The following is a 27,035-nucleotide window of genomic DNA, read 5'->3' on the forward strand; positions in this document are numbered from 1 at the left end:
TGTTGTTATTTGTTTGGATGGATGAAATGTTATTAAAATGGAAAGAGAGGTATTTAGAAAATAAACTCTTCTTGCAATTCCGGATGTGCTGATTTCTTTCGCAGTAAGAAGTTTTAAATTGAGAACTAACTTCAGTCAACTGTAACATTGTCAAATATGCATTTACCATACTTCCATGCTGTATTGTGAAATCTTCAATTGCAGATTTGATGAATGTACTCATTTTAACTATCTCATTTTAGACTCTTTGCGAAATGATCTCATTTGCTTCTATTATTCCTTTGTTGGTAGAAAAAAATACATTAAAACACTTAAGATATTTTTCTACTCTTCAAAACTTATGAATCCCAGTCGTATGACAGTCGAAACTGAGCATATCATCTCAATGTACCCCTTCTTGAGCTATAGAGTGACGGCATGTTCTTTTTCTTCCTCCACATTTTAGATCTTATTCCAAAATTAATTCGACACATATTCGCGCCAATAGGAATTGATTCCATTCTGATCAATAACAATCGAACCAGATTCTCCAGCCAAAAGTTTCATATTTTATATCTACAATAATGTTAGTTCATCCTCACTTGATACACATCCAATGCCTTTTACGAATTTCCTTCTTGAGTCCATTCTGCATCTTACAGGACGGGAAAAAATTATTTTACATTACAGCGAAAGAGAAGGCCCAGTTAAAATTCATATACAAGCATGTTTGATATGATATCATATTAATTCATCACATTATAGAAAAATGACTGCTTTATAAAAATTAAGGCATATAGAAATGAGCATCTAAATTTTATTCATCTGCCCTTTTATCCCTTCATGAATTTAAAATTAAGGGTTTGTTATCTGGAAATGATTCTTTGATTGAAAACCGATTATTTTGCAAATTTCTATTAGCCAAACTAGTATCAATATTAAATGAATAATATTTATTAAAAGAAGTAAACAAATAAAGGGAAAATAAAAACAGATTACAAACTACATTTTTAATTTAGGAATAATATTGAAATGATATCATTTTTGAATAACTAATCAAGTAAGGTAATCAATGGAAATGACTCATCTTTAAAGATCTCACGCTTTTCCTTATTTATTTTTTTCATTTTTTGTAGCAAAAGCAGGTACCAATGTTTGTAATTTGTTTACCTCTTCTTTGCATTATATTTAGTTAGAATTACCATCAAAGTTGGGATCGTGGAGAAAATTACTTTAAGTAACTCAATGAAATCAAATATCTCTGTAATATATTTCATCTTAATATTATTCTCCTTCCCAGCGAGTTAACTGTTTCTCCGATTGTTCTTTTTCTTGTATCTCTTATGAGTTCATTGGGTCTCAATTTCTTCCTCTTCTCTAGAAATTTAAATATCTCTAATTACATAATATTCAGATTAAATATAGCATTTTGGTACATAACCATAAAACAATAAAAAGTATCTCCTAAATGTTAGAAAATCTTCTTAATATGTTTGATTAAATATTTCCATTTCAAAGAAAGGTCTAAAAAGAAAATGTCTAAATTTTATCCACTTCTGTAATGCTTCAGAATTATTAAAATTGCAACAAAGCAATTTTCATTAAATCTCTTCATCTTAAAAAGGCAACAGTCGTTTCCTCTCTCATAGAATTGAGCTTGTTGATGAGAAAAGAAACGAATTTCGCATTGTAAATAACATCTTGAAATTCTGTTGACCAATCACTCTTTCCATCTTCGGTATAATTTGTTATTATATTTGTAGGATAATCTAGTATAAATCTTTTATTTCGTTTGAAGGTGGAGCAAGATTATTTTTTTTAATTTCATTTTCTGTAACAGTTTGAAACCTCCAAAAGAAATTCTGTATCACTACATGTATACATCATCAAGCATTTGCTAAACAGAAGTGTCTACTGAGTCTTTAGACAGTCTGGTTTCCAATTATTTTCATCCATAATTAGCAGATTGGACAAGGTGTATTAAACCGTTTAAATCTTTATTCCCGACTAATATAGTGTCCTCCTATCTAAATGATTGCTAGGATTGCCTTCAAGTATTCAGTAGAGCAACAGTATATTTTCTATTATAGTTATACTTGTTTCCTCAATAGCTTTCTGAAAGGTTCGGTTTATTTTAAAGTCAGTAAAATCAATGAAGTCAAATAAAAACATGTATAAAAGCTAATTAATAAAGTTACAAAATTTTCAATATTTAAATAGGATCAAATCAACAATTCAAACAATCTGTGTGCTTTCTGTTAACTTCTGATGAATTTTAAATTGTTAGATTATGTTTTTACAAATGAACTTTTTTATAAATTTAAAAATGAATATAATTAATAGTTTTTACAGCATAGAATTAAAATGCTAATGTTAATATATATTAAAAGAATAACAAGAAATAAAAATTTTGTTAAATTTACTGGTACAACAATAATTTAATACGAATTTTTACAAACTTCTGCATTAATTAATCCTCAAAAGAAGGCTTTTCTTAGAAAGGGATAAAAAACTATCAATTTAAAAACAAAGTCATCTTACCAAAAAATTAGTATAAATTCTTAATAAAAAATTTAAACTGGAAGATTTTATAGTATAAAATTAATATTAAAACCTCTAACTGATATTCATAATCTAATATAAATACTGAATAATTCTATACCATTAAGAAAAGTGCAACTGAATTTCACTTTCACAAAAGATAAACTTTAAATGAAAGAACATTTACATTTCCAAAAGACTGCTTTCTTTGGGACAAAGTTTTCTTTCCTTTCAGCGATTCCTTCCGTGAAAATACCATGAATAGCAGAAAGTATTTTTGCCATCAAAAATCAACGACTAACATCTTACACAGAAAGGCCTTGAGTCATATTTTTCTTTCCAAATAAAATGCAACGAGTGGCCACAAAAGCATTTCATGTCAAAGAGTAGGAAAATAAAAACGACTCTCTTCGAAACACACTTGAGGGAGAAAAAGTGTGACCTCGGGCTCTGTTTTACTCAGTTGTGAATACGTCAGTAGATAAACGGGAACATAAGTACTTCCTAAAAAAGCGAAGACACTGACAAACAACAACTATTTAAGAACACAAACATCTTTGGAAACAAAAATCGAAATATACATTAGTATATTTTACAATTCTTTTCCAAAAGGTTTACCGAAATTCAGGCTAGCAAAAAGTAAGAGCTATAGGTAGAATGATTAAAGATTAATACGATTTGTATGTAAAAAATACCTTCATTTATTGTGTTGAAGCTCCCAAAAATGTATTCACGATTGAAAAGAGGCTGGAAAATATGTATTGCTCAATTCCAATGATGCAAAAAAATAATTATATATTCTAGGAATATCAATAGCTAGTAGAAAGTATTAACTTCAATTTTTACAAACTGCAGCAATGAAATTAAGTAAAATTACAGTAAGTTGGAATGATGTAATAAAGCTTTAAAATAACCTGGCTTCAGATCTTAACAAAAAAGCGGTTAACATATTTTTAACCCCAAAAAATTCATTTTCATAACTTTTTCGTCTCATTTTCTTTTAGCTACAGTAAAAGAAATATTAAAAAAAATATTAGTGTTAATGATGTGCTTGATGCTCAAATAATTCTCCTTTTCCTTTCAGGATAAGACATGAGATATGTTAGATCTTCAACGATTTGCTGGCTGCTCGTGGGGTCAGGTATGGATTGTCATAATCGCCACCATCTGCGCTGTTTTACACCAGAGCAGCAGTGCTACAACTACAGAAGAAATAGACAACGGAACGGAAAATTCCTCTTATTTGTCGGAGGAGGGTTGCCCAAGATGGGAAAAGAGTCCTTGGTGTCCTTGCTATCAGCTGGAAGACGGGCTGTTCTTAGAGTGTCCCAACACAGGATTAGAAGAAATACGAGCGACTCTGGCTCTCATCAGTGCTCCAATAAAATCATTAAGTATCTACCATTTGGATCCAAATGTTACAGTCTTGCCGAACGGAATATTTGAAAATGTAACAGTATACCATCTTCAAATTTCACACACGGAAATAGAAACAATACAAGAACACGCCTTTTCAGGCCTTGAATTTACCCTTGACAGTTTATCACTGGTGAACAGTAAGCTAAAAGAGATTCCACAAGGATCACTTAACAAGCTGGTAACCTTACGGACACTGGACTTTGATTCCAACCTCATAGAATCAGTGGAGAGTTATGCCCTATATGGACTTCTCATAACAAGTTTAAATTTGCAAAATAACCAAATTGCTCTTCTAACAGAATATGCATTTGGTGGATTAGAAAATACTCTGGAGGAGTTAATTCTCATAAATAACAAACTTAAACAGTTCCCATTGAATGCTTTAAGGCGTTTACGAAACCTCAAGACATTGCGTTTGGTTTGGAACGAGATAGAAGACATTCCAGATGACGGATTCACTCGATTTACAAGTCTTCAAAGAGTAGATCTGAGTTCAAACAAGATAAAAATGTTGGATGAAAGAAGTTTTGTTACTATGCCACGACTGACATCGCTGTCGTTGTATATGAATCGTCTGACAACTTTAAATGATACAGTGTTTGTATACTTAAGAGAATTGGAATCGCTCGATGTTAGTCACAACAGCTTGACTTCGTTAGCTGGCAGAGCCTTCAGTCACGTGAAAAAACTCCGCACAATTGACTTAAGTTTTAACCACTTGCATTCCATAAGCTCTGGAGCTTTCCACAACCTCACTCATCTCCGAGAGATCTTTCTAACTAACAATATCATTAAAAAGATAACGAATGACACATTTTTTAACACTTCTCAGATCTCAGTACTTTTCATACCAAATAATGCCATAACTCACATAGAATGCGGGACATTCTATCATTTGCACCATTTATATCAGCTCCAGCTTTCATTTAACCAATTACGAGATATCCATCGTTCGATGTTCAAAAATAACCGTGAACTACGTTCGTTGTCTTTAGATAACAATCTAATAACCGAGCTTCAGCCCGGAACATTTCAAGAACTTGTGGAATTAAGAGATCTCCGACTACAAAATAATCTTTTGAAGACAATTAAAAAAGGAGTGTTTTATTCACTCCCAAACATTCAGGAGCTTCATTTGCAGGTAAGGTCAAAATCTTTTTAAATTTTTTGATTTAAATATCATGCTATTTGTTATATCATAAATATAAAGAAGTTCATTTCCTTGAAGTGAAGAGCATTGACTCCTAGAAGTTTTTTTTTTTTTTTTTTAATTCTCGTTATAATGATTATTTTCCATCTGTCGTAATACTAAAATATACCCTTGAAAAGAGTACTTTATAAGATGTCCAGGATTATTTTCTAGAAGATAATCTAACATGGTAATACATGTTTTCTAATCTAAAATTTTAAAATATTTGATGAATTTATTCATTAGATTTAATTTATAATTAGTACAGTTATATAATAATCTCATTATTATTGATATATGCTTATACTAGTTAATGTTGAATAATATTAATTAGCGTAATTTTGCATTCTATAGAAGCTTTAATACCAAAATCTGAAATTATTATTATTATTATTTTTTTGAGTTTCCGTTGTTACCTAGCATAAATAGGTAACAAATTTTGGAACATTTGACACGCTATTTTTAATAACCTATATTTTAAATGTTTTCTAGGTTATATTTTCTTCTATTCATTTCTCCTTAATAGCTTCTCCTGAGCATAAAAATAAATTGCTGTTCCAAGATTTTATAACGAAATGTATGCGAATTCAGACATATGTTTCACCCATTTACTAATTCACAAAGGTAACGCTCACGTAAATCAATGACATTAAATCGTCTTAATAATTTCGCAAGTTATATAGATTAGATATATTTTAAATGTTAAAATTATAACTCTTTAGAATATACAAAATTTTCAAAAAGTCGGCCTAACATTATCTTAAATAATAAAGCTGAAAGTGAAATAATTTTGTGTAATTCTATGCCTCAACATGATTCCATTTCTGATAGCGATGCCAATTTATGTGCGTTTTGTTTTCTCTCTCTAGTTCAATCGGATTGAAGTAATTGAGGCGGAAGCTTTGCAGTCCCTAGCTAACCTCCAACACTTAAACATACAGGGGAACAAGATGTTAGAAGTCGATGACATCCTAAGCCGCTACCCGTCCAGTTTACGCTCCCTTCAATTAACGCACAATGAAATTGTGACCATGAACGCCAACAGTCTCCTAGGACAAAATAATCTCGAAATCCTATGGCTCAATTTTAACAAGATTAAAAGATTACATCCTGAAATTTTCCGGGATCTGGTAGAAGTGCAGAAATTGTATCTAGATCATAATTCCATATCAGTAATCGAAGGAGGAACATTTTCTGGATTAAGGCAAATGCTGTATTTAAATTTAGAACATAACAATTTAAATCACTTGAATGTGGATATGTTTCATGGAGCCGATCAGTTGGAAGAATTGTATCTCTCTCATAACAAGATAATGGATATTGAGCCTCAAACCTTTCAAACACTGAAAAATTTAAAAATTCTTCATATGGCCCACAATCAAATTTATGTCATTCGGAAATATATGTTTGAAGGTAATTTGCCCCTAAGAGAATTGGTTCTTTCTAACACAATGGCTGAAGAAGTTGAAGCAGGCTCTTTCCTGGAGTTATCTTCTCTAGAAACTCTTGATATGAGTGATAATAAATTAAGTAATGTCCGAGTGGATTTTCTTTTCCTTCCTTCCTTGAAACATTTATATCTCTCACGGAACAACCTGTCAGGTACTAATGAGAATCTGTTCTACGGATTATCTGGTTTAGTTACCCTAGATGTCGAAGATACTGGCTTGAGCCCCATTAGTAACCGCATATTTGAGCAAATGAATGAATTAAGAATATTGCGCCTAGTTGGAAATGGAGTGAAAACTTTAGAAGCTGGTCATTTTTCTAGTCTTGCATTTCTAAAAGAGCTGTACTTGGATGACAATGATATTGAAGTTGTGCCAACGGATGCGATAGAGAAACTAGTGAACCTGGAAGTATTTTCCGTTTCAAAGAATATGATTTCCATCATCCAAGATGCAGCCTTCAAAAGCAACAAGAATATGAAAAAACTAGTACTCAGTAGCAACAATATTGTCACTATTGAACCGGATGCTTTTCAACATCTGGCGAAACTGAAGGAATTGGACTTATCAAATAATACCCTGAAATCTTTCTCTTCTGGTGTATTCGATCCTCTCAAAAATTTGGATAAGCTCATAATAGATGGAAATACATTTTCCTATCTTCCTAATACACTCCTAAACTCTCCATTGAAAAATTTAAGAATTTTATCCGTGAACAGAAATCCAATGGTAAGAATACGGCAAGATTTAAGCACCACTGGGAGCTTCAAATCACTTGAAACTCTCCGCATCAACAGAGCTAATATCACAATTATAGCCTCTCACGATTTTCTTGGATTTAGAAACATAGCCCATCTCTCTCTTCGGCACAACAAAATAGTCAAGATCTCTCCTGGAGCATTTAAACCCCTCACTAAATTAACCGTCTTGGACATTGGATACAATAATATTGATATTCTACCGGAAGAAAGACTGTATGGTTTGAAAAAACTTAAAACTTTGAACCTGACCTGCAACAGAATAATAGAGCTACCAGTTTTCAGCGAAGATGTTGAACAGTTGGAAATTTTGGATGTTTCCGGAAACCAATTGCATAAAGTTGAAGGTGTTACATTCCGCCATCTATATAATCTGAAAACTTTATGGATGCAAAACAATCAGATAACTTGGATTCAGTCCGGTGCATTTGTTGACCTTGGCTCTTTGTTAGAGCTCAATTTGGAGAATAACAAATTGACACAAATAAATGGAAATATTTTGATGCCCATAGAAGTCAGGGTATCGAAACTATTATTAGCTGGTAAGTAAATTAGAAATTTTCATTAAATAAAAATAAATAGGAAATCCTATCATAAAATCCATAATCTATTAATTGCAATAATAATTCAAAATAAAGTCACATCTGGAATTCAAACGTGAAAGAAGATATCAGAGCAAAACTACTCGGTAAATAATCTGAAATTCCCAGAAATTTAAAGCATAGCCAATAGTTCTGAATCTGAGTTAGTTACAAACCAATTTATCAGGTTTTGTAAAACGAAATCGCAATTTTTATTATGTTTTTTAAATATAATTTAATGTGAAGAATTTTTTCATTCATATCAATATCAGTTTGAATTTTTCAACAGGCAAGCTATAACTAAAATCAACAGATGCATGCATTTAGTGAGAAAGATGAAAGCTAAAATCTTACAGCGATATATTCAATATATTTTTCTATTACCTGAAATCAAAATCTGTAAGCAAAAATCAGGAAATTCTAATTTATTAATAAATCATGTACCTAGAAAGGAATTGAGGATTTTTTTAACATAAACCAATAGACAACCAAACCAAATGTCAATTCTTGACATTTTCTTAAAGATACAAAAAAGGAATGTTCATTAAGAAAAAGAGGTAGTATTAAAAAGGACATTTATACTACAAAAAATTCCATTTTTGCATAAAAAATTAAAACTTTGAATGTTTTGTCTACGCTAAAACACTTAGTTGCAGCATGTTTTTCCTTTTTTTTAGATACATTTTAATAAAAAATCATATTTGTATTATTATTCAATGTAATTATAATTCATTTAATGACCATTAAAGAAAATTGTCATGAAAAGAAATAAATAGCTTGATGAAAAAGCAAAAAACTTTCGGACCGAAATTAAAAAAAGGAATCTCATTAATTCAATCTACTTTTAATTAATTATTTTACTTTCACTTCAAATAGGATGATTAAACAAAACGAGAGAACATAAAATTTTAACTCCAAAATATATTAAAGACAAGAAAATAACGTTTTAAATTGAAAAAAATTTAGAATATGAAATTATTTTAATATCATACAACACATTTTAATGAATTGATCGATATTTTTTTCAATTCCACAATTAATTCAATGCTTTCTTTTTACGCCCAGCTTAAAAATTCAGTAGTAGGGTAGTTATCAAAGATATGAAAAAAAACAAAATTAGTTTCTATAATAATTCTGTCTTTCTTATTATTTCATACGACATTTTCAAATACCAAACCTGATGTCCATTATATAAATTGCTAGAGAAAAAGATGTTATTTTTAGCTCTTAATCTAAAGCAATCATGAATTTCACCAAATTATTTAAGATTCTAAATAAAAATAAAATTTTGATTAATTTTTATGCTTTTTTTTTCGTCTTTTATGAGTAAATTATTCTAATAAAACTGTGTGTTAGATTACAAATTATTGGCATTTAGAGTTTTCATTTACAGATAACAAGATTGAAAGTGATAATCATCGAAAAAATCACTGTTCTACATTTTCCATGATAGTGAATTGAAATTAGTATTTACACATTAAAAGTGCACATTTACTCTAAGCTTCTGCGAATGAATTTACGAAACATCCAAAAAATTAATTATTTATCAACTGTTTGTGGTTTGAAACCAGTAAGCATTGTCATTTCTTTCATGTAATAAAATGAAACATAGATTCGCATTCAAAATTAGCAGATATAATGATGCTAAATTTAGAATATATAACTGATCTCAGTACATTTGGCTGCCTCTAACTGTTATGTAGTAATAGTAGTAGGTGAAAGAAGTAATTTTACCACAGTCAGTCTTTGTTTCTATAATTAGCTATATATGTTTCTATTTTTCTCTAAAACTCTAAATAAAATGAAAAAAAGATTATTGATTCTCAAACTGAAAGCAATCAATTTCAACCGAATCTGCAATAACTTATTTTATATGAATTTCATCATATTTTTAAAAACTTGTAAAATGCAATTCAGGTTATTGAAAACTGGAATTGCTGAATCTTTTTAATTCAAGATATCTTAATATGATTTAACTCATTATATCTCGTGATTAAAATTATTTTAGATATAACACGCTAAAAAAAATTTAGCATCAAACATGGATAAAATAAATATAAATCACCAAATAAATATATCACACTTAAATAATATATTATAATTATTGTTATATCACAATAAAAAGAGATAAATTAAAATTTTCTAACAGTGTTTCATAAATCTGGTAATATCAAAATAATACCCAAAATAATATCAAATAAATTTAGCCATTCTCAAAAGTAGCATCTCTTTAGTAAACATAACGAAAGAAAGATGTTTTACCCTGATAAGCTTTGAAAACTAGAATAAATGACTGTAATTGCTACTACATTGCTAGAATGTAACGACTGTTTCTATATTTATTCTTTATTCCAAAATAATATCAAAGTAAATAAGAAATATGTACATTTTTTATCAAGAAAATATTTTTGTTTTATAAAATACGAAAAATGAAGATTGCAGAATGTATATGATTATCTTCACTGATATCACAATGAAGAAACAAGAAAAAGGGATTAATTTAATACTTTCTGAAAATTCCACTTTAATTATTTTTCAACAGTTAATGTTTTATTTAATGAAAGTACAAAGTTTTATATTTTTTATTATATTTATAGCCTGTTAGAAAATTATACTAAACGATTATATTTATTTTGGCAGCCACGTTGCATAGAAACTTCTCAATATATCATTATGAATGTACACAACGTCAATGAAAGTATCTTTTAGTTATAAAGCATGTTTTTAAATATGCGCTTTTCTGCATATTGCATCCATTTTAACACTTTTATACTTGAAATAGTTATTGAGAAACTTTTTGTTCAAAATTGTGAATTTTAGAAGTAGTTACCCGGCATTTTTATTCATGTATCACCGAAGAAATTTCTAAAACTCACAAAGAAAATAATATTTCATCATTTCGAAAATTAATTGTGAACAGCCAAATTTTCTTAGTAGATAGTTGCTTTGCCAAATAGATATTAGATTTTTACAGTTATGTTTGAAAATGGAAAATGTTAATATGTAAAAAATAAGCGCAGTTAGCATTCTTTTAATATATATTTTTATAGCAATATGATTTAGACTTTCTGTTTACGCATTTTGTCATCTAACTTTTTTTTTAAAGCTAAGCATTAAATATTTCATTTTTCTTTAAAGCTGTAGATATTTATTAAGCTTGATTGCTGGATTTTTCTTTTTCTTAGGAAATCCATTCTTTTGTGACTGCAGATTGCTAAGCTTCTGGGAATGGGTGCAGGAGCATACCAGTCTGATTCAAGATGCGGAAAACGAAAGTAAAACTCTCACATGCATTATGCCAGATAAATTGAAAGATCACGCAATCCTGAGTCTGCATCCGGTGGACATATGCCCTGCGCCTTTCATAGCCGATCTTGAAGTCATCCACCTTGACCATGAATCTTTGATCATCAAATGGAACGTACAAAACGGAACACTCATTGATGATTTTCTAGTAACATATCATCTCACTTCATCCCGAGAAAGTGGCTTGATATCCAGTGAACCGCTTCCTGCTACCCAACGCCGCTTCCAATTGGAAACACTCAAACCAGAAACTTGGTACACAGTCTGTGTGACAGCAGCTGGTAAATACCTAAGAACCTTAGGAAAGCCCATACCGTATGTTACAATGGAAGGCAAATCTCAACCTGCAGTACCGGACAATGGAAATCATAAGTGCCTGCAAATTAAAACATTAGCTAAATTACAAAAGACTAAGATGTCTTTGTCTACTCTGGGTATCATACTTGGTAGCAGCATCAGCGCTGCACTTGTGCTAACCCTATCGGTACTACTGACGGCCATTAAATTCCGCAGGCGTCGACGGAGGAGACCTGTTAAGAATGATGTGCCCCAAGAATACATCTCTTACAGACATTTCTCCCTCCAGTCTTCAGAAGGTAATTGGAACGTAAGAAACGCTTCCACTTCGCCGAGCTCAAGAGCGGAGAGCTCAAAAAGTCGAATTGCGCGAAATGATGCATTTTCTTGAATCGAGAAAGCTCATTTTTTTTTCTATCGCAACCTCGCAAAATACGTGTTTTTATACCCACTACTGTCATTGGTATATGAAGTGAGGGTCCTTTCTAAAAAATTAACATTTAGAAATTGTTAGGGAATAAAAATTAATTTTACAAGACTTAGATTTTTAAGTACTGACAACTTCAGTTGCTTCATTTGAATTGAGGATATTTACATTAATATGTAGGTACCATATATTCAATGAAAAAAAAAACAAATTGATTTATACTCAATATCGTTCCACAAAACTGAACGCAAAATGTAAAGAATCCGTGTAATTATGTTATTCGTCTCTAAACTTCTTAAAGTGAAGTATATAAGAAATGACTGAAAGTGCAACAATAAAATCTTCTTATTGTTGTGGTGGCAGGTATGTATATTATCAATATTTCTGGGATATTCTCTAAAACAAATTTTTAATTCTTCAGTTTGTTGTTTAAAAGTTGAAAATTTAATTGAAATGAAAGGAAAATCTAAAAAAAATTGTTCTACTGAACGAACCTTTATCATGATTTAAGTATATGAGGAATAAAGAGCTATTTTAAGAAATTCTTCTGCTCGCGAAATAAATTCAGTTTTACATGTGTAAGTCAAGTTTTTCGATTAATGTAAAAGTATTCTCATGGCTTTTAACACAAAAACCTTATTCAAGACGAATATTAACTTGTACATTACAATATCAAGTTGCAATACCATTTCTAAAAAATTCAAGAATTCTGTATTTGATAAATATAATTACGAGGTAGTCTCCTAAATAAACGACATATTCGAATAAAACATCGGTTTATTACAAAAGACGTCACATCTATAACATTTCCAAATAATTCAAAAATAAATCATTCAATGAAAATAATTATCTAAAGAAGGCCTTCAACACAAAATTTAAATAGACCAATAATTAACGCAAAACAATGCAAAGTTTACTACTTTTTTCAGTCCATTCAAAAATTGTCCACAAAATATAATATCTTCATTTCACCGAAACATCTTGCACTTTCTGATATTCCAAAAGCAAATTCCTAAAAGTCTCAAATGATTTATTGGAATGTAAGTATCTTTTCAGAAAGTATTAACGAAGTTGTAAGGAATCTTTTGTTGAACTTTGTTCAAAGTTAGGAACTATTGATGACTCATAAATGACGCAGAGGAAACAATGGAAGACTTTATCCACTCCTGTTGGATGGAATACCTCCTTGGTGCATAAAAAGACTGAAGAGTGGGCTTACTGCACCAACTAGAATCGCAGTGGGATTTGGTAGCTTTCGCAACTATTTACTTCTCCGATCTGAAACGACTTCGACTCTTAAGCTTTGGTTTATATCGTGATTTTGAAAGATGAAACTATCGTGTTTTCGGCTGCATTAACAAAGGACGAATGTAGGCTATTCAACGACTGAAAATTGTTGCAACGTTACTCTTAAGACAAAGCTTAAACATCCATTTCCTGAAATAATAACTGTTTACAGCAGAACTTCAAATTATGAAACACAGGATCAAACTGCAGTTGAAACTAAATGACTACTTTCGAAAACATGTCATCTAAAAGTTTTGGAAAATACTTATCATTATAGATCATTTGATATTGAGTTATTATTAATCATGAGTTATTGATCATTAGATATTGAAAAGTTCAAGAATAAGTTCTGAAAAAATTAAAAGTGATTGATGGAATTAATATGATTAAAAAATAAAAAAGTAATAAAATAAGCAAAGTCTGGTCTATTTAATAATTCAGTGACAGTTTCCTATGAGACAAAGGTATTCTTTTCCTTATGATATTTTAAAGGAAATAAATTAATATATTTCAATACTCTTGCTTCTCATAACTATCTTGAACAAATAATTTATAAAAGAGCGTAACTAAGTCACTTTATTCCACAGTAATATTAAAAACTTTGATTATTGAAGATTAATCGTATTCGAACAAAATCAGTCCGTGCATAAGTTACTGAATTATTTATCACGCTACGAAAGTAACCACGATATGAAACGATGAAGTCATTCATTAAATGAACTGCAGAGATTTATTTTCTAATCAATCATCATTTTCTTTTTCAAAAACATTTATTCTGATATTTGTATTTATTTTAGAATTTTCATCGCATTATTTTTTTTAAAAGATAGCATTTACTTACTGAGTTTGCGTTGTATTCATAAAATATGTCTTGTAAACAAATAGCAAGTTTACAATAAACTTTTTACTTCAATTTGCTAATGCTTTTTAAATGAGAATAATCCGACTGAATGTATGACTTGACAACTTCATATCAAATCGACACGATAAATTGAACAAATTATTATTTATCAGAAAAAATTAAACAAAAATATGGCATGAGAAATCTTTTTGGTAATTTCCTCAATTCCCTCTTATTTAAAATATGTCATGAAAAGCAATATACTTGGTAACTTCTTTCTATTAGTTTGAATACAAAAACTTGGAATAGTTTTAAAATTGTTATTACCATTTCTTTAACATTTTCAAAATGCACTTCATTTAGAATTAAAACTCACAATGCCTACAAAAACCTCAGAGCTGTTAAGTATACAGCTGTTAATAACATTTTTTATATAAAAAAAGCTTATCACGTATTCGAGCTGTTAAACTTATATGAGTAGTTAGAGTCTGGAAATCTAGCATCTACTGCTTCAAAACGGAGAAAATAAACAAATACCATTTCAAACAACTTCAAAAAAACTTCTTTTCCCCCAAAACCCTCCTAGGATTCGAAAGTGCAAAAGGGAAAAGAAAAAAACTAATAAAAGAGAAAGAAAACGGCTGGAAATTGAAATGCTTTGCATTGAACTTAAAACGCGCCAATGAATATTTAACGATGACGCATTAGTTTGCCATAAGATTTCACTTCTGTACCTCAAACAGTTAGGGAAGTGCGGAAACGAATCAAGAGAGAGGAAAAAGACTTAAAACTGTATGAATTATTCAGTCGTTGTAAAACCGTGTGTGGATCCTGAAAAATTGCTGCGAATTTCTTTAGATTTTTTTATTTGCTTTAAGTTTCAACTCTGGATGTATTTCTGTGTAAATAGTCATTTCTCCCTATATCTATAACATATTTTGCGCAGTTAAAACTGTGTTTTTGTGATGAAAAGAGTACTGTTACAGTTAAAATACAGATAATGCATGTAAAATGGACTTTCTCAGATACAATGTTTATAGTAAATGTATCAATTATTAGCTGTGTTTTGCTTAGGTGAAAAAAAAAATAGTAGACATTTGCTTTTATGTGAAAAGGAAATCGCTTATCTTCCAAGCTATTTAGAAGCACACTTTGTCTTTTTTTTCCCCTAATTTTGCTTCTTTTAATTTCTATCTTTAAATTCTTCTTAAATGAAACATTTCTATTTACTTGCATGAATAATGAAAACCTTTTTGATACTGATGAAATCTTCATAATGAATTGCTTGGCTCAAATCGCCAATGCAATATTTTGTAATTGTATCATTTTTATAAATAAAAGATTTTAGGTTCATTTTCACTTCTTTTTATATTCATTGATTAATATATATTTAATACTTTAATTATATTAAGTGATATACCTTGAATTTATTAGTCACTAAAATTCATTTCGACGCAACATAGCATCTAAAATCTAAAAGGAAACAATAGAAAATAATTTCCTATGTTACTTTCTTTAGCTCTATTATTCATTTAGAAAATATGCGTATCTAAACGCAAAAAAAAAAACTGTGGTAAATATTTCCAAAGTGTATAGGTAGTATGTACAGCTTTCATAAATTAGTTTCAAACATACACGTTCACTTCATTCACCTTAGGAAATGCTTCTGTGTTATAATAACAAAGTTGCATTATTCCATGCTAATCAATTGTAAAATAACATAGTTATTCTTACTTATTAATGTTATTTTTAAATTTGCAAAAACCAAAGAAATTGTTTTCAATAAATAACTGGGATACTTGCAGAAGAATCTGATTTAATTCAACTTGTTTTGTTTCGAGATCATTTAGTTTACTCAAGTAATAAAAGATAAACAGTACTATTCAGTAGAATCATCTTTATGAAAATACAGCCATGAAGAAACATCTTAACTTGGTTAAATTTAAATATGATGATGGATTAAAGATGAATTCAAATTTACTCTTCAGAAATCAATACATTCGAGCCATGACCATTGGAGAGACGCGGCGAAGTTTAACCAGTCAGGATTTCAAAAGTAAAAGAAAGCAAATGAGTATGTTGGCAATGTATAATAGTTAGTTAGGAAAAGATCCTATTTTAAAACTGAAAATCGCTTAAGCAGTAGTTATAAACAGTGAAGACGTGGATCCTTAAAGGCGTGGGAAGCCATTGCAACTCAGAAATGCTTATTTAAATTTTAATTTAAATTGTTGAACAGAAAGTAAATTCTAAAATCTCTAATAAATAGAGAATTTAGAACAATTATGTATCTGAAAATCGCAAACAGTCCACGTAAAAAATGGTTATCAGTTTTCGACATAGTTTGCGATTTGAACCCTCAAAAAATGATGCTTGCAAACTAAAAGTATAATTCTTAAGATTTAGTTTCATTTAACCTTTCCTCTTCTATATCATTTTGTATGATAACATCAGAATGTCACACGTTGTGTTTATTTTTAGAACCCCCAAGAATTATTAACCACTGTTTGGAGCATTCTTCATGAATCAAAGGACAAACCTTGTTATCTGGTGAGTTTATACAATAAAATTCCAATTTTGCTTTCGATATATTAGTTGATACATCCACGGGTTTAAGTAGTTTTTCTTTTTTTCAAGCGCGTCATTTCATAATATATTTATATTCGGAATTATAGCGTCAAATAAGCGAAGTTGAACAGCACTATTTCTTAAAATCCCCTTCAATAAATGAACGTTCTGAAAATTTCTTACAGCGCATTCGTCAGATATTTAAAAAATGTGCAAAGCACTGAAACTAAGACAATGAGTGGTAAAAAAATGTGAACTCAATAAGAAAATTCATTTTTAAATATTAATAAATAGTACATAGAGCATAAATATTTTTTTAAAAAAATCGGTTTTGAATAATTTAATAAGAAGCTCCAAATATGTATAAAAATAAACATAATGTCGCTCATTTGGTAAGAAACATTTACTTCATTCAGATCGACAGTGAACAACAAAATTTTCAATGCTATCCGGCACCATTCAAACATCGATTAAGCACAAGCTGTGCCTATTAAAATATTTTTTCAGTGAAAATATTATATTTTGTTTGCAAAATAGTACCGTCATTTTAAATGAAGAATTTTCAGGTTGAATACATTTCTTTAAAAAATTCAAATGTTTCGTGTTATTTATTTGAGCAACGTTAAGCGTAAACCTTTTAGATTCTTTTAATTTGAATAATGGGAAGGAGGTGACTAGGTCTGAATTTTAATATAACATTAAAAAAATATCCTGCATTATTTCATCTTCATTTTTCTAGCATGTAAATAAGGCTAAAAGATATGGCTGTAAAGAACAGTTAAAGAGCAAAATAAAAACTGCAAGGGCACAGATTTCATTTACTGAAAAAAATATATCTTGATATTAAATATAATCCTAAAAATAAAGATTCTATCTCGACACAGTACTTTTCATGTCTCTGTTCAATACTTGTGAAAAAAAGGAAATCAAACTATTTGCTTTTACTTACAGTTGCACTTCTGATGACCATACGGACAAGCACATTCTGCTCCACTTCTCCTTTTGAGGCGACTTGGATCCCATCCTAAATGAATTAAATCACCTATGTTATTCTGAATCACTGACTTAAAATGAAGGCATCAGATGATACAATATTTAAAACCAAAAACTCAGAACCATCCGAGAAACTGTGTGGAAAATCGAGAATTGATTTCAAACTTTCAATTGGTTCTCGAACTGATGGTTCTGTCAAGGTTACTGTGAATAAAACTTTTCAATCAATAGTTCGGATACGAGATTAATGATGTATAAATGCAAAAAGATGCAGACTTAACTCAAAATTGGAAAGAATAAATGTTATAAAAATTGCTAATTCCGGAACAGTTTTTAATCAGTAGATGATGTACTCACTTTGTTCATTGTTTTTCTGTTTTTGTATAAATGCATAAATGGAAAATAAAATGCTGTTTTCGTGGTGATTATTTTATAATATACAAATATTCACAAAAGTGTTTCATAGTCACAATAATAATTAAATTAATTAAAAATAACCATTACGAAACGCTCTAGAACTCAAAGGTTTAGCAAGGGACGCTAGTTGGAATGGAAGGATACAAAGTTTGGCAATGACAAATTTTCCACTAGACAGACTGAGCAGTTTCCTAAGGTTGCTGACCTAAGGAAATCCAATGCATGTTGATTAAACTAATATTATTAACTTAATTACCATATTAATATATTTGTGAGATACAAGAATTCTATATGGATTATAAACTATTAGGTTAATATTAATACTATTAAGTATATTTGACCTTGTTCTTATTTGACATTCATTCATTATTAGACTATTTATGAACACCAGGCGTATTCTTAAACAATATTGTGTTGAAACGTGAACAGATAAAATAAATAAATTGTATATATATTGTTATTAAAAGAAGAAAAAAATGCAAAAATAAATCATTAATATGTTCATTACATTAAATATGTATTGAAATGAGAAATTAAATAGATCATTTTATTAAAAGAGCATAATGCGTACAAATTAATGGCGCAAAACGCTTTCATTCATTACTGCGATGTAGAATGGAGCAAATCCAAAAATATGAAAATTTAAAAACAATTTTTCAGAGATAATAAAATACTCATTTTTTATTTCAAACTTTTAAAAAATCAGGAATACTTAAAAAAGCACAAACAATAAATGTTTCATAATTTCAAACTTTGCCTAAAGAGCTGAAAGAACTAAAAAACCATTAACAATAAATTTGATCAAATTTTATTTAAAATCTTTATTTTTCTTTCAAATTAATGCATACACATTCATAATATTAGAGTGATTCAATGCAATGTAAAGATTGAAAGAGGGAAGTTTGCAAAAGCAAAATTTTTTTGAACATATGATTTAGTTCAATTCTTTTTGCGTCAATTTTTAGAAGAAAAAAAACTGAATTTAAACTCGAGAAAACAGTAATTGGGACTTTACTGACAAATTCTGGATTTTATTTATTTTAGTTGCTATGGCATAAAGCGTTCTGTATATATAATCGCAAAAGAAAATGTACCCAATTCAAAGCAAAAAAGATGCATGCACTTTTTCTATCAAGTCTCTTGCATTTTTCAAAAGTCTCTACAAGTTTTCGCAAGTAAATATTTCCAATTTTTGAGTTTAGTTTAGTTATATTAACGCCCCGTTTAAAGCAACACTAGGGCTATTTTGGGACGGACCTCGTCATTTTGAACCTCGGTCAGATGACGAGGACGACACCTGAGCTGGCACCCCCCTCTCCACACCACACCAGCGGGAGGATGTTTGGTCATGACGAATTTAACGTGCAACAGACCCCCTTACACGACGGTTCTTCGGTGGAATCGGGACAAGAACCTGAAACCCTCCGGTTCCGAAGCCGAGACCTTACCACCAGGCCACCGCGGCCCCTTCCAATTTTTGATATCCATCGGATTTAACTCAGTATAATATCTATCAAAATTTTATCTCAAATAATGTTAACATATAAGTTTTCAGACAAAGTGTCTTAAAAATTGGCTATTCGTGATATTTAACACTTTTGTGGTCCTTAATAAGGCATTTCAGATTAAAAAACAAAATCACTGTTTCAAACTATTTTTTCTTGAAAGAATAAATTAAATTTGGCTCATTTTGTCTCATTATTTCAAAGCAAATAAAAAAAAATCATATTAAAAATTTCAAAAATATGAAACATATTGAGTGCTTAAAAGAATTAACTTGTGAAGAATTTTTCCCTTTATTTTAATTGTAATGTAATAAGTTAATTATATATATATATATATATATAAGTATATTATATATATATATATATATATATATATATATATATAATGGTATTTCAGCTATCGATTCCTTTAAATGCGATTAATTTTCATTATACTCAGATGTGTACTATCATTGCTGTTAATGATAAATAAAATTGCATGCCCCTAATTAGAAAGAAAGTTCATCCCTCCCACTCCCCTTATTCAAGAATTCCGGATAAAGTTTCAAGCCTTGATCCATTTACTGTCGCTTACATTTCACTTGATTTCAATCGAATCAAAACATTAGTTGTTGCACTAAAAAAGATCTAATTAAAACAAGCTGAAAGCTGAAATGCTATATATTCCTCCTTCATTAAACTGAAAATTAGATTTAAGAAGAGGATATTTCAATTTCACTGCAGACAGATAATGTGTAAACAGACAAGATATAAAATTAAAGTATTAAAAATATTTATAGATTTTTTTCCAGGCATATAAATACGCAGCAGCAGAAAACTAATGCTTATTGCGTTGTAAGAATCTAAGAAAGTACAATAAGAAAAAGTATCAACGTTTTAATTAAAACTCGAATTCTTGAACATCAATGGATAGCTCTTTTATTTACAGTCTACGTTATATGAGCAAAATGCAAAAATTCGTAAGAGACAAAATAAAATTTGAATCGACACAAAAAAAGAAAGAAAAATTATTCTTTGTTACTTTTGTTGACTAACAGTTTTGAATAAAATCGTTTTACATTAAATTTCTACAATATCAACTGAAATTTACAAGCGAAATTTCAATAATAGAATAATCTTTTCAATAAAATAATCTACCAAAATCTTCTTTATTAGACTTTAGTTGTATTCCACAGATGAGCTTACTTTGAATGGTTTTTTAAAAGAGATAAATTCTCACAAAAAAGCATACTTAAAAATTTTTAATTATTAAGAAAAAGTACAATTAAAAGGTTTTGTGAATATGCATTATATAAACAATTTTCAAAAGTTGCAATAGAAATTAAACTTTCAGCTTAGAAAAGGATTTTTAAAGAATGAAATATGAAGTAAGTAATTCATCAAGTAATCGTCGTAGGCATTTTAATTCCATAAAAATAAACTTACCGTACTGAAATACCATGAGAAAATGTATTTCTCGCCGAAAAGGTCTGCAGGAGCGGTGTAAACATCAACTTCATAATCACGTGTGCGAAACTAATAAGAATAAAAAGAAATTCAATTTTGAGCTATTATTTATATGCATTTTCGGCTGAAAGTATTCTTTGAATAACTATAATTTATTAAATATATAATTTCAGACTATTTGAAGTTAGAATTTCTGATCATTTTTAAAGGTCAGAACTAGAATTGCATTTGGAAAAAAACATACTATATACTTTTATTCGGTTTTAGAAAATTCTAATTTAGAAAATAAGCAAATATTTTTCTTTGAATTTTCACTTCTCTTATTTCCAACTCGCAAAAAGGATATTCAAAATTTTAGTCAAAACCATTCTAAGTTATTATATGAAACCAAATATTGTTATCGTTTTTTCATCTTTAAGTAAATAAGTACTTACAATCATTTTATTTATCTTATTTTATGTTATATTTATTTAGCTTAGCTACACTAAAATCGCAAGTTCTGATTGAATGTTTCACAATGGCATTAAAAGACATGAGTTTAAAAAGAAGAAAAAAAACTGATTCTATTTTATCTTCTATCTACATTTTTGGAAAATGACATCCAAATATAGTTCGTTCCGCAACTAAAATGTGAAAAAGTTTCTTTAGCACATGAATTTTGCTAACAATATTCTTTCTGTTGAAGAGATTCTTTTTGAATTTGCATTCTTAAAAAATACTTTTGTCAGCACTCTTCTATTTTTGTTCAGGGAAGAGAAAATTTCGAAGTTTTTTCTGCACTTGACGTCGACTGCTGAAATAACTCAGCAACTATTTTTATTTTTATTCACAATTTTTTTTTCTTTGTTTGTGTTTCACACATTCTTTCTTATGAGTTCAGTATAAGTATGTGAAGATTTATCAGAAAGAGTATTGTGATGAACTTTTGCTTCAAAGCCTCGTTCTGTTTTCTTAACATTTAACTTAAAATAAATATATTAATAGGCATTCGAATCGTAATCACTTATAATTTTAGTGAATTTTGATGACGGAAATATAAAGTTGTGTGTGTGTGTGCGTACATGACAGATGCATGGTCGAAATGTAGACAAATTTGGAATAAACTTCACTTTATTTTTCCACGGGAAGACATGGTTTGCGGGAACGAAACGTTGAATATGCCTATGAATATCAAAACACAAAAACAGCAGTTTGAGAGTTGAGACAGCAGACAGATCGATGAAAGCCATTTATTAGAGCTCATATCATTTTTCATTCTAATATGACAAAGATCTATATCATTGTTTTCATGCAAAGTAAATATCATTTACTGTTTTATATAGATGTTTTAGAATGCACTTTCTCAAACGTTAAGCCAATCTTCAGCGACAATCTTCGTAAGTCGATTTTCTTTGTGCAATTTCTAGAACAGTATCGGATATTAGGTTAACAGATACAAAGCTGAAATGTATTCGCAGTGAATCTTAAATGTTTACATGGGATAAAAGGCATCCTTTTAACGAGATAATGTTTTTAGGAGGCATGCTATATGCTCATGTTCTAAAAATCATACAAATGCTTTATGTAATGCTCTACAGGATAGAACTTTAGCCATAAAGCAACCAAATGTGATAGATAATTATTTCTTTGGTAGTAAAATACTAACTAAGAAAGAGTTTATAAAAATTTGTTTCATTATAAATTAATCAAAATTTTAATGCTTCATCAGTAACTTCGGAATATATTTTGCAAAAATCGCGTTTACTCTAAAGTAAAATCCAAATTTATTTCCATGAATTTTTTTCTTTAGATTTAATAATTTTTTTCAAAATTAAATGTTGAATGCAATTTGCAGAAATGCATTTTATTTGCTGTAAAAATATCTAAACTAATTTTATTGTTTTTTTAATCTTTTAATCCGGTTGATTTTGCTGATTTCAATATTATGAAAAAAAAATTTCCTTGGATATTAAATCCAAAATAAAATATTCACTATCGCTTGTATCAATATGATAATGTTTTGAGCTGACAATTTTCTTGTATATTCCTTTATGTAAAAGTTGTTAAGCATGAAATGTAGCGTTTGATTTAGTCCAGCTAGGCAAAGGCAAGACAGATGAATCAGCTACAATGTTTCAGATCAGAGTTCAAAATTTAATTTTTTGTCCTGCATAAGTGTTCTTTATTAGGCCTATTTTTTAGTTCCTATATAACCCATCTTATTTCCTCTGCAAATAATTTCTTCCTATAAAAATAATTGCCTTAACGAATGTTTACACTCTAACAATGTCATGCTTCTGATTTAAAAAATCAAGGCACAGATATAGAGAACAGCCCCCATGGAAATGAATAAGAAACAAAAATCATTAATTTTTTATGCAAAAAGGAGCATTGCATATTTGTTCTTGTGCATATATTCATATTTAACTTCATTAAATTTAAAACTTCGTATAATTTAATTTCTATGAAAAAATCAAGAAATTAATGTGTGTGCTTCCTTCCTGAGAAAATGTTTATAATACTCCTACAAAGCATTACGACTTTGTAAAGTGATAAAGATGAATTAGATCGGCTATAATTGCTGTTGGGATATTGAAATTGATTAAATATTCAGTACATGAGTTTCCAAGAAATCTATTGTTATAATTGCATTCATTTTTACTACAAATCCTACAATTTGTTATTATTTTTTCTCTATTTCCGTTTATTTACTATGTGAGTTTTTTTTTCCGGGGGGGGGGGGGTAATTTGTAATACAGATAATAAATTTCTCTAAATTTCGTAATCATATAAATTTCTGATCTGCGATTAAAGTAACTAGGTGCAGGACCCTTCTAGAATCCGAAATTCCAAGCCTAATTTAAAAACGCTGCTAATTTCTAACCCTGAAATAAATTATTAAATTTTGCTTGGTCCTAATTTTACACAATTTTTCCATCGAAAGAAACAATCGAAAATAAGATTATATATTTCTCGTGAGAGGTAATATTTTTGATAAGAAATGCCAATTTACTCGAACGTCAACGAATGAATCAGTTCCATGATTTTAGTACACACAAGATAATTAAAAAAGAACTCTAATTCGCTCAAAACTATTAGCAATTTGTTAAGCAGTGAAGCTGTAAATTAGAAACTAAAATTAAAAGCGGGAGCTCAAAAAAATTAAGTGCTAATTTTTTTAAAGAAATTTCTATAGAAAAATTTGAGATAAAATATCACATTATTTTATCTTAAATTTTCCAAACAAAGTTATTTTTAAACCATATAAATGACAAGTTCTAAAATTATAATAATAATGAATATTATCTAAAGTACAAAATAAAACTTTGTCATTTATCCAAGCTACATCATCTTGAGAAGCTCAATTTAAATATGTTCATATATTGGTAAACAAATCGCAGTCTGTCTACAAGATCGACGACAATGCATTTAACTCCCGAGTTTTTCTGACTATTCCATCTTAATATAAGTTGTTAAATTCCAGAATACAGGTGACATTAAGAGAATTATTTTTTAAATTTGAGATTCATGTGAAGAAACAATGAGAAATTGCTATAAAGCCCAAATATACAGTGATATCTAAAGCTTATTAAAATTCCGAATTGCTCATAGTTTAATAATAGATGAATTAAGGGGATAGACATTTAGTACGCTTTAAAAGAGAAGGTAAAAATAGGCATTCCACAGATTAAAAAGCATTATATAATAGTTTAAAATTAAAAGATCAAAATCTTTATAAAAAAATTAAACTCATGCTTTAACTCATTATGTAGAAATTCAAAGTGCAAATCATAAAACTAAATAATTTGTAATTAAAAAGTAAAAATAAAATAAAAAGTTATCTACTTTCATGCTTAGTGCGTATGAAAATGTGGGAGTTCCTATTCTCATATCAGTTGGTAATTTCTTTTTCGTAGAGATTTTGAAACGTAATATCAGTTGGAGGACGATTTCGCGCTTTTTGTGAAGTGGTTCATCTAAGTCGCACTCCAAAATAGTTTGAAGTACAGATCAGTACAGTACAATTTCAAGCACAAGTCAGTTTTAGATTCAGGAATATTTGGGCGGAAGAACATCACAATCACCATGTTGAGTACTTACAGAAGAAATCAGTATTGAATAGTAGTCATTTAAGTAAAATGGCAGACTTGATTTGAACTTAATTTTCTCATGATTAAAATTTGTAAAACTGAATTTCATTACAAGATATAAAGTTGACGTGGCGAAATAGTTCAAAATTGTGACACTTTCCTATATTTATTTTCTGTTTCATCAGAAGAGACTGAGAGGTATTGTTTATAGAATTTATTTAAGCTTGAGAAAAAACGACAACATAGTATAGCACTAGAAAGCAGATGAATAATTGAATGCGTAACAGAAGATTTCTTAAAACACTGATACTAAAAGGTTAAAGACAATTTGAAGGTTTTGCCGCATGAGCGTTTGTGTAAATGACATTATTAATTGGAATATAATTTGTAGCTTTCTTCAGAATAATTCTCCTGGCATGTTTAACATTTTGACCCCAAATATAGCTGAAAATTTTATTTTTAGGCTTTTTTGCCATTCTTCTTTAGATATGACACTATGGCAAGAGTTCAAACTATTTTTCTGAGAATCAAAGCAATATATTTATCTACGAGTTCTTTAGCAAATAAAAGCAATTTGAATAACAACTGTTCCTTCAATGAATCCCTTTATGTACGAATTTATTTTATCCCGTAGCTAAATAACAATCCTATTAAAAATAAATTTTACCTAAATCTGCCAGCAGGAAAACTGTCTGTCCATGTATACATGAGCACGCTCATTCAAAAATACAAAGAATTAGGTAAATAAAATTTTGCAAGCCATTTTTCATCAAAATTGTACATTAAACTAAATTTTGGAATATATATATCGCTAAAGTGTATATTATATATCCGTGTGTTAAGTTTAAGTATACTATAAAGCTGAAAGGATACATTTGCTCTTTTTTCTTCGTTTTCCATTCTGACGTAATGATACCAATCCTAAGCAAAAACATAATTAAGATAGGGAAGAATCAGAGGCTTATTTGAAACAGATTCAAAATGCGATTCTTGTGAGGAAAACAGCTACAATGACTCCGGTTAGCAAAGATTCTGCTTATATCCCTCTCAAAGGAGGGATAAAAGTTAAGCGAACTAATCGAGAATCTGGGATCTCAAACTGGAAACATGCCCTGGGCTGGAAGAAAAGTACAATTCAATTTTTCCCAAATTCTTCATTTAGAAGCATTTAAAGAACTTCTTTTTCAACTGTATGCAATGTTTTGAACGCAAATTAAAATTCGAAGGAGTTTGAAATAAAAGTGAAACTCAAATTTTGATCAGACGATTTAATGTGGACCGACGGCAAATGGGCTATATATAATTTCAGATGATCCAAAATACTTAAAGTAAGTGAGAATATTTGACTATCTAGAAATCTATAAATATTTACCCAACATTAAATTATGATAATGAAACCATTTTTTTAAATTTTTATAATACAATGAACGTTATTTATTCTATTATTAAAAATCTAATATTCTATTTACTAACTCATAAATAATTGACGATGGTTAATTGTTAGTTAACGAGATGAATGTGAATGATAAGTTTGCTAAAATATATATCTTAATTAAAATAGTCAAACCAAATGAACAAAAAAGCTTTAAATAACTACTCATACATCAATAATTGTCACCAGACAGTAAAAAATTTAGGAAATATAAGCAAAATTTAATACAAAAATTCTTACCACTCCATTATACTGTATTTTGTCTGTATTCAAATTAAAGAATTCGTTTCCAGAAGACATCTTGTCTTTTCCAGTCAGTTTTACCGAAATGGGACCAATATTACTTAGAAAAGCATCCACTTCACAGGTTCCGGTTGCTGGACTGAATTTATACTGAATACCTAAAAGATAATCTTTAAATTAAAATTAATATTTTTGTGTTCTTAAAATTGATTAAATAGCTTACAGCATCATAATCAAAAACTGGAAGTTACCAGCGAGGATACTTCGAAAAATCTTGATAGTGTTTCG

At 29.3% G+C, this 27,035-nt stretch overlaps 2 protein-coding genes across 6 annotated transcripts in view; one reads left to right on the forward strand and one right to left on the reverse strand.

Annotated features, from left to right (window-relative positions):
* The window catches only part of LOC129960090 (chaoptin-like), a 112,367-nt gene extending 94,320 nt beyond the window's left edge, over nt 1–18,047 (forward strand). For 4 of the 5 annotated variants that reach the window (XM_056073194.1, XM_056073195.1, XM_056073196.1 and 1 more), the window contains 3 exons: nt 3,605–5,080; nt 5,998–7,876; nt 11,101–14,056. In XM_056073194.1, coding sequence (XP_055929169.1) covers nt 3,620–5,080; nt 5,998–7,876; nt 11,101–11,909 — 4,149 coding nt within the window. In that variant the 5' untranslated portion in view covers nt 3,605–3,619 and the 3' untranslated portion in view covers nt 11,910–14,056. Of the gene's footprint in view, nt 1–3,604; nt 5,081–5,997; nt 7,877–11,100; nt 14,057–16,554; nt 16,624–17,592 lie in introns of those variants that run through there. The other variant, XM_056073198.1, reaches the window with a different exon arrangement.
* Nucleotides 1–27,035, reverse strand: part of LOC129960091 (uncharacterized) — a 244,023-nt gene that overhangs the window by 170,545 nt on the left and 46,443 nt on the right. The window contains exons 8-10 of the mRNA XM_056073199.1: nt 26,745–26,905; nt 20,982–21,071; nt 17,591–17,665 (exon numbers count right to left, since the gene is read on the reverse strand). Coding sequence (XP_055929174.1) covers nt 17,591–17,665; nt 20,982–21,071; nt 26,745–26,905 — 326 coding nt within the window. The remainder of the gene's footprint in view (nt 1–17,590; nt 17,666–20,981; nt 21,072–26,744; nt 26,906–27,035) is intronic.

The sequence above is a fragment of the Argiope bruennichi genome, chromosome X2, assembly GCF_947563725.1.
Source record: "Argiope bruennichi chromosome X2, qqArgBrue1.1, whole genome shotgun sequence".
Taxonomy (NCBI): Eukaryota; Metazoa; Arthropoda; class Arachnida; order Araneae; family Araneidae; genus Argiope; species Argiope bruennichi.